This window comes from Coffea eugenioides, chromosome 10 (genome assembly GCF_003713205.1).
Source record: "Coffea eugenioides isolate CCC68of chromosome 10, Ceug_1.0, whole genome shotgun sequence".
Taxonomy (NCBI): domain Eukaryota; kingdom Viridiplantae; phylum Streptophyta; class Magnoliopsida; order Gentianales; family Rubiaceae; genus Coffea; species Coffea eugenioides.
Window position 1 is genome coordinate 38,555,811 of NC_040044.1, and position 9,699 is coordinate 38,565,509.

The following is a 9,699-nucleotide window of genomic DNA, read 5'->3' on the forward strand; positions in this document are numbered from 1 at the left end:
GACATATGTTGCCTATCAAATGCCTTCAACTGTCGAAGTAAATGATTTATATTCTTCACCATAAAAATAAGTTCAAGGCAGCAACAGATTCTTTGGTAGAATGCCTACCCCAAAAAAAAAAAAAAAAAAATTTCTATGGTAGAATCATTTTTAAGTCTGTCAACAGGCACCGATGAGATACTTGATTAGATTGCTTTTTGTTTTTCGCTAGGAACCTAAGGTAGATCGCGAGAACCAGGCACTTAAGATGCCACTTCTATGCAGAATCTGCAATAACTACAGTTAGAGATTACTAATTTACCAATCCATTTGTGTTATATAGTTTACAGGAGTTCCAAAGAATAATTGTCTTGAAAAAATGGAATATGTTTCCGGAAGAAGTTAAAATGCAGAAACCACAGTTTATATGAGAAGGGGATTGCACATGTTTTCGAATTCTTTACCAGAAACTATCTGCCTAAAGTTAAAATGCCAAAAAACTTGGCATCTGGTAAAAAATATGAAGTCAATTTTTGGAATCCCCCATATTTAGTACTTAAGGTTTTGTTTTTCTTTTGCATGCGTGCGTGTGTGTATGTTTGTTAGAGAGAGAGAGAGAGAGAGAGAGAGAGTTAAAGCCATATGATTTGTTGTAACAAGGAGGCCAAGCTAAAAAGAAGAATAGGCACATTGCACCTGAGGGTAAAGAAAAATATTGTCTGGAGTACAAGAAAATAATGATTAGGGAAACTAGTGAAGAAGGACATAACTTATTTGCTGAGTCTTTTTTGGTTGAACATAGAACTTTGGAATCTGAATGCCATAAAATTTACTGAAGATTTATGGCATTTTTTTTAGCTACTTCAGACCAGATTATTCCATTGAAAAGAAGGCATTACACCGTCTGGAAGATTGACCATTACAATGTAATTTCATGTTACTTGAGGCATCAAACTTGTCTTCTACATACAAACTAAATAATTATGCCTCCTCTATTGAATCTCTATCTCTACAATCGTGCCCTATGCTGTCTCTGATGAGTAGCGGCTCAGCATCTTTACAGGAGATCCACTTATCAGACGGCCTTCAATCAATCTCCTCATCGCTTGATCAGTCAGTTTTGCCCTTTCATCGATGTGATGAGAGCAAAATGTATGTACCAGATCATGTACAAAATCTGCAAGTATCCTTCCTTTACAGTTAGAGATGTCAAATGTGAATAACCCTCTTCACTATCTGCTACACCTTGCCTCCATCAGATGAATTAGGAAGCTTTCTCTGGGCTTCAATATCTGTAGATGCAGTAGCTACAGAATTTGATCCTCTCGAGGGAGCTGAAGAAGGAGATGGAAGCCTTTTAGGCAGCATCTGTTTCCACATATCCTTTGGAAATCTTGATGCCTCTGATGAGATGAGAATCAAAGCAAGAAGAAGACTGAAGAGCATGAACTTATGCCTCCTACAAGAACCTGACATGATGAATACTTCAAGAAGAACTACAGAGCCTCTTTTAAGCATCCCAACATATAGCTTTTAAGATAGCTATTGAAGCAGACAGAGTTGAGCACTGTGTGAAGGCTGCCAACTTTCTTTGTTTGAGTAAAGGTGAGTCAATGGCAGACAGTTTGACATTTTATAATCCTAAACTGTTAGCAGTATATGCTTCTGTTGTTGGAATCAAATACAAGAGAAGACTAGCAATGTTTGAAAGTTAAGCAAGTTATGAAAAGATGCTATTTCTATTACATTGTATCCCACAGCAGTTGGGCTAATCTTAAAAAAACAGGGGACAAATCCTTGCTGTCAGGCTTGATAAAGTAATAAAGTAAGAGAATCAGTAATGTTGGTCTGTTAAGGTCATATAATATTCAAATGAACTGTTCTTTGTCCATTTTATGCCAATGCATGCATGCTAATGCTAAAACAATATTCCAGTATAAGTATGTGCTTAGCAATAAAATATGTATCCACTTCCAACTATGATTGTTTGAGCAGTTAAGATGTAACTATAATGTATATTTTAAAGTACAAAAAAAAAAGAGAATAATGCTGTTGCGTGCAGAAATAAGATGCATCTAATGAATATACGACTTTTTCTTGAAAACTAGGACCTCAACCAACTGTTTCAACCCACAACCCAAAAAAAAAAAAAAAAGGTCAACTGTCTAATATGAGTTTTGAGAGCCCATACATGATACATTTGTTTTACAACAAAATGTATTTACCACTATGTCATTTTTTAAGCTTGTACTATATAACTATGCCAGACCATATATTATGTGTTACCCTTTAAAACCATGCCAACCAAATACTACTTGTTTTGATTCTTGAATTGCAATCATGGCAACACGAGGGGAGTAGCTTTTGATTAATTTTAAGTTGGTGAGAAGCCAGACAAGGTGCATTAGAAAAGGTAAAAGGGTTTTGGAAGAAGTCCAAAAGGCAGCATATTGCAACTGTTCTGCACTTTTTGTCCAACCGGGAGAATTGTAAAATGAACACCAAAGATAATAATGAGTATCAGAAGCATAGCATAGTTTTTACAATCATTCTTACAGAAAATACGGTCTTCTGGCACCGCTTTTTGGCTCAATAGGGCGGCGCTAAGAAGTTTAATCTTCCCTTTCAATCCCATAAGCAATCTGATCAAATTTACTATCAAAAAAAAAAAGTAGCAAAAAGAAGAAGAATGTTTACTTGCATTCATCAAATTATTACAGGAAACGAATTATTGATGTCATTTTTCTCCTTTTTGGCTCTATAAGTGATAGATGTTTTCAATGGTATAATTAAACCTTCCAATAAAGCGATATTCACAGTACATATTCTCTTTTTTTCTCTTTTTTTTTTCTGGGCTCACTTTATTATCTTATTAGTCTAATGCTGAACACTTTTACCCAGGCAGCTTAGTCATACAAAATTTTGTTTTCCATTCAACGCTTAGAAGGGGGAAAAGAGGAAAGTTTCTTGGCATAAGGGACATGTATTTGCAATTTTCAAGAGCTTTTCAATCATAAAATATTAGACAACCAACAAAGGCATTTCAAAGAAAAATATGAATAGATTACTTCCCCACCTTTTTATATAACAACTCAAGTGGCATGTCATTCTCTCTCTCGACTATGTTACCCTTTCTCTAGCCTTGTCAAAGAAGTGACCACCAAAAGATTAAATTGAAACTAGAATGATTAAACTATTTATCTCATTAATTCACTTTGAATATGTGAAGCCCATGTCTTCTTCAGGTTAATTGGTGAAAACAATTAGTACACTTTCTTGATTAGTTATTCCAGTTACTATATTTGTCCTTGGGAATGAAACAGGAACAGTTTGGATAAGGAAAATAAAGGGTTCATTGGATTCTGGTAGTTTATGCTAGTGCAAAATGATAATGTTAACTAATATTGAACAAAATGTTGGATTTTAGGCAATTGGGAGTAGGAGGGTTGGGGAATTCTCCAAACTCTCAAAGTGGTAGGGTCAATGTTAGGCAATTGGAAGTGTGTTTTTGTGGTTATTTAATAATTTATTGGTCATCTCATTTGTTTAATTTGATTGAATAAGATAAGAGTGATTAATCTCATGTTCCATTTTTTGTATGACTCATGTTCCATTTTTTGTATGACTACTAATTTTTCACTTAAAATCATTAATTATTTCGTGCTGAAGTTACACTGAAAGGCCCTTTTTACATATATATATATATAACAAGGGATACATTAGCACAGAACTAAGTGTACGCATCCTTTGATGATTTTCCCTAATTGAATGAAGAAGATGCAAAACCAGTCGATATAGAAAATAAAGTATTAAGTCAAAAAATAGGTGATATATACAAATAAAGGTAAATTTAATTTAAAAAATTTGTTGTTCTACTGGAAAATACCAATGAAAGAAATCAGTCTTGTAATTTCAGAGGAGAAAAATAAGAAATTGGGCTGTAATTCATCTGATTACACAAATGCATGCTGCCAAAAAATTGAAAAAAAAAAAAGAAAAAGAAAAGGCTACACAAAAGTTTTTAAAATTTCTGCACAAAAGTCTTGTGCATTTGAGAAAATATGACCATTTTTAATCAGTTTCAAAACAAGAATTTGACCTAAAGTATACCTCACTTGTTCTATTCATTTGCTTATAAGTTCATCAAATCAAGGCTAAATGCGGAAAAGTGCTCATATCACAGGATGAAATGCAATACGACCAGCAGCCAACCTTGAAACGACAAGATTATCAAATCTGCATCCATATGACCACAGGCCTGTCCAGAAACTCAGCTTAGAGACATTAATCTTGGGCCGGAGGAAAAGCAAAAGAGAAATTTAGGCCCGTTGGGTTTTATTTTTATGAGATGTTTATTATTGGACCCGAGTTTAAGTTTTAACGTCACTATCCAGTTGGTCACCCATTCTAAGGTTCCTGTTCCTTTTTTTCTTCTTCTTTTTTTTTGAAAAAAAAAAAAGCCTCGTTTATTTAGGTTCATAGACACACAACTAAAAGATAAAGGAACAAAAGATGAGCTTTTTCTCGTAGTGAACTTGCTATTGTCTTTAGAATTAAGATTATTTTGTCACTTATATACTAGTACAATTTATACACAAAGACAAGTACTTTTCGAGAAAAGAAACAAGAAACTACACCTACAGCAATCATTTCGAAACAATTATGAATTCTATGTATAATTCCACTTACAAGAGTGTCATTAATCTAATTAAGCATCCTAATTAAATAAATTATTCAGAGACACACCTTAATTGGAAATAATGTGTTTGGATAGAAGATTATTTGAAAATTTTTTGATGATGACAATGTAACACTTTTTGTCACTTGGTATGTATGAGGTGAAAATATGTTTAGGAACGTAAAAAAAATGATTAAAAAATATGTTTATAATGCGAGCAACAAAACTTTTTCAATTAATAAGGTATTCAAACACACTACTAGTCTATTAATTGAAGAAGCACTAAAGAATGAAGCTCAAAGTCATAAATGGAGAAAGACTTACAACTCTGTCTAATGTAATTAACTTGGAAATCAAAATCAAATACAATAGTTGCACTTAATGAAATGGAGTTATTTATACTCCACTTTTTGGATAATATATTATGTGATAAGAATAAAATACGCATAAGTTCTAAAATCTCATGTTTTCATAACATGAAAAATAGTAAAGTACATAATTGTAAAAGTAAAGTGTATATATTACAACCTAAATAAATTATGAGTAAATCTTATATATACTGATAATATATACACTATTATTATTAGATCCATGATATATGTGTAAAAATTAAATTTTAAATTCAAAATTTATATAATTATCATTCATCCAACAACGCTGACAGTGTATATGTAGAAAACATTTATTCATAAATTATTGCTAAAACAATAATGTATGCATGCCAATGTAGTGTGTGAATGTGTGAGTAAAGAAGCTGAGGGGTGAGCCACTGAGCCTAAGAGGACAAGCTTTCAAAGACAAGTGGTGTGATTGGTTTGTGATGGATTTGTGGGTCCGAAACATGACCCGAAAACTTTCCAAAATCGCGAGTCACGTCTTTCCACATCCACACACCTCTCCTTCTCTCTCGAACACCTTTCTCTGTCACACAGATTGACACGCAGCCAAGAAAACAACATTCAGAGAAAGAAACCGAAAGGAAAGAAAGAAAGAGGGATTGGCTGTGATGAATTGGTTAAGGTAAATAGAAGAGTATTGAAGCTGGAAAAAGGAGGATGAGTTGTTTGTCATGCAGTCCATGGCCTACAGTCACTTTGCTGGTTCTGCATTTTCTTCACATTCTCCTCAGAGAGACTGCTGCTGCTCTCCTTATATCCGTAATTGCAAAATCAAGAATCCTTCACCTGCCGTTCTGGTTTCCTCTTTCAGTGATAGAAGACCTCCCTACAACACTCTTGTCTTCCAGGTACTCGTATATTTTTATCTCCTTTCTTCTCTGGAACAATGGCATTGTCAAATTTTACTGCATTTTTATTTTTCCAATTACACCAGTTGCTATTGTGTTACTATTATTCTTGTTTCTGATGCAGTATAAGCAAATAAGGCTATCTTAGTGACTTCACCACATCTATTGATTATATGTTGGATAATCTGCTTGGTTCTTAACTTCTTATAGTTCTGTTTTTTTAGGACAAATAAACCAATGTGGGAATTGTTGCTTTTCTCTGAGCTGGTCTTTATTGGATTTTTCCTGCTTTTATCTTCAAGATATGGCATTCAACAGGAGAATTGCTGTCCGGGTTTTCCTGAGTGGACACCATCTTGAACTATCACTTGATAATGTAGGATTAGTTCACAATTGGTGGACAGAGTTGATTCTGTTCATTTCCCCTACTTCGTGCAATGTCAGTGATTATGCCACAGGTTTACCATAGAATTGATGTTCTGTTGTTGGTTTCAGTTGTTTTTGACTTGAATTGTTTGACATAACTCCAAATAGAAATTTCTAGTTCAACATTAATCGAACTTGACCTTAAGTACATTCTAATAGCCAAAAGTACTGCTGGTTAGTGTAAATTATGAAGCCTAAAGTGTTTGGATTGAGGAATTTTCACCTCTTCCTCTCTTCCCTGAAAATCTTCTCAACGTTAAGAACTCTCTCATGAATGAGATGCAGTAGCTTGCAGGAACCAAGAAGAGTAGTAGCAGAGGAGATGTATAAATTTGTGCTTTGCTTTGTTAGCTGTCATCTGAGAATGAAAACAAGGATTAGGGACATTTTTTCTACTCGTTTTGGAAATCTTGTAAAACATGATGTGTCGTAACCCTTTAATTCTTGTTATCTTATTTTCTGCGTGATTTATATATACATTTTGATGTTGGGGTTAATTCTAAAGATTGAATCATTGGAGAGCATTACTCTAGAGAAATGCCACTGCCATTGATTACTCTGAAGAATGTCAAAGATTTGTTCTCAAGACTCTGAAGTTTCATGCATACACAAGTGAATTTTCGGTCACATTGTGGTGCAATTTGTGACTTGAGAGACGTTTACTTTCTTTCCTAGGCTGTCAGGCTCTTGGGTCCTCCAGCTAGATTTGAAGCTTCAAAACTGAAGGTTGTATTCTCAAGAAAAGAGGCAGATACTTACGAGAGAATTGTGCCAAGGACCTACACCCTCTCCCACTGTGACTTTACAGCAAATTTGACACTAACTATCTCAAATATTATCAACCTAGATCAGGTAAGAATTTTGCTGCTTCGTTTGAGGAGAATTTTTGCTGAGACATTTGACTCAAGAACAGACTGGTTTTCCCTCTTACCTTTGCTTAAACTATGATAGCTTTCCATTGGTTATTAAGCTGGTGAAGACTAGCACAAATATATACAGACATCAGAACAGACATTTTTCTGGCAATGATTTAGACTCTTTAACAGATGTTAAATAGAAAATCTGACATGTTCATCATAACATGCTAATATCTGCTTCCAACATGGCAGCTGAGGGGGTGGTATAGCAAGGATGATGTGGTTGCTGAGTGGACAGAAGTGAAGGGGAATCTGTTCCTAGATGTTCATTGTTATGTCAGTGGGCCAAATTTTTTGCAAGAGCTGGCTGCAGAGTTTAGATACCACATATTCTCCAAGGAATTGCCTTTGGTAAGTCCAATTTGATGCTGATCACTACTATCTTTTAACGTGGCAGCCAGAGAACATTTGTCGATTCGATTAAAGTTCTATTCGAATTTAACAAGTTTGAGTTAACGTCCACAACTGAATTTATCAAAATGATGAAATCAGTACTAACCTTATTCAAGACAAAATGTTGCCATTCAACATACATTGCAATTGGTTGATATAAAAACATCAGGTTCTTGAGGCTGTGCTATATGGGGACTCAGCTCTTTTCAAAGAGAATCAAGAACTAATGGATGCCATAGTTCGTGTATACTTTCATTCTAGCTCAAAGAAGTACAATCGCCTGGAATTTTGGGGGCCACTCAGGGAGGCCATAAAGGTAGTCAAATTTCTTGATGTAATGCATAAGGCCATAATAAGATGAGATGAATTTCTCATCCATCCTGAGGGAAAAGCAATTAAAGTATTATCATTATTATTTTTGACCTGGTTTTCAGGGTAAACGAGAAGATAAAAAACATGGGTTCTTACCAAGAGGCAATAAAGAATCTCCACGTCCAAAGCTTTGGGGGAGTCCGAAATCAATCTTCCAAGCACTTTTTGCCTTCCTTCTATAATTTGGTCTATGAAAAGTACTAAAATAGCCACTGGAGATTGAAGCCATTCTCCACGAGGTACTTGAGGGCAGCAACCAGAATATCATGTTGTAGGGAGCTGGTAATCGGTCGATAAGTATTGGACACTAATTGATAAGAATTGCTTTCAAGTTCATTTGATTATTTCGTATCTATAATGTTCTTTCAAATGAATTCTTGTATAATCAAGACATTACCTTTCAAATGTGCAAAAAAAAAAATAAAAATCATCTCAGAGTTCCCAATGTCACATCCAAGATTGATACATATGCTGCTAAATTCATAATAATAAGCCAAGATCCGCTATACAATTAGTCACAAAAGCTTTTTGGAGGATTGGAATTGATCAATTAAAGAGACAACTAAAAGGTTGGAACTCTTTCTAACTCCTATTCTTTTCTTCTTTTTTCAGTTCCTTGTCAAAAAAATTTGTTTAATTTCTCTGTCAAGAGTTAAAGGTAACAGAGGGTTGGGAGGGTTAAGATTATTAGTAGTAGCAGTATAATTTATATGAACAGACGTACAGATGTTGTGACTACAAGTGTTTATTTGATTTTTTGGGTATTGTTGAAGTTTTACAATATAATTCCTATTAATTTCTTTAAATTAATGTTAAATACACTGTCAGTGTAAAGATTTTTTATACTAACAAGTACAGATATGTGACACATAAATAAAAAGTTAATTTAAAATTTTGAATGATGATGATATGTCATTCATTTAAGCCTGAGTGTGTGAAAAAAATTTTACAGTGACGTTGTATAAAAATTAATCCCTAATTTTTTAGATTGATGGTATCTATTCACCTGTCTTTGTTTAGATCTATTGTATCTTTATTCTTCATTCTCAAATTCTAGTTGTCTTCATGACTTGAACGAAAGCCAGGAATGTCATTGAACTTCAAAGCTAGCTAGTAGGTAACTGCCCGGAAATCGGGCCTCTCCAATTTCAACTCTATCCAGTTATGTAATGAGTTGAATATTTTGTATAACGTGTACAATTTTGGTACAAACTTAACTTTTGTATTAAGTTGTTGCAAAATTCAATGATTACACCAAAATTATATTAGTTTACACAGTTGGATGAAATTGGATAGAAATTCAATTGGAGAGCACCGAAGCTAATGGCTAAAGTGGGCACTAAGTATACATACGAGATTTTAATGCCTTGTCCCTGTTTATGTTCAGTGCATTAAGGATATTGAAAGGTATAGACATTTTCAATTTGCCCCAAAAATCATAAAGATTTTATTTAATTTATTCTTCTTGTTAGGACTGGCCCAGAATAAACAAACTAAAGTTAGAACAAAATAAGTGGTAACCGACCATATAATGATTAGGCGGTAGACACCAGCCATATAATAATTAGGCGGTAAAACCGACCATATAAAAGGGTTGTGGCAACCCAATAAAGACAAATAATAAAGCAAATAAAAGACACAGAAGATTTACGTGGTTCGGTCAAATTGACCTACGTCCACGGGCGAGG

At 34.2% G+C, this 9,699-nt stretch overlaps 1 protein-coding gene across 1 annotated transcript; it reads left to right on the forward strand.

Annotated features, from left to right (window-relative positions):
* Positions 1 to 5,557: 5,557 nt before the first annotated feature.
* Positions 5,558 to 8,362, forward strand: LOC113749132 (protein STAY-GREEN LIKE, chloroplastic-like). The gene is made up of 5 exons (XM_027292798.1): positions 5,558 to 5,903; positions 7,005 to 7,181; positions 7,439 to 7,597; positions 7,809 to 7,955; positions 8,074 to 8,362. The coding sequence occupies exons 1-5, from the start codon at positions 5,727 to 5,729 to the stop codon at positions 8,191 to 8,193; spliced, it is 780 nt and encodes a 259-aa protein (XP_027148599.1). The 5' UTR covers positions 5,558 to 5,726; the 3' UTR covers positions 8,194 to 8,362.
* Positions 8,363 to 9,699: the final 1,337 nt, after the last annotated feature.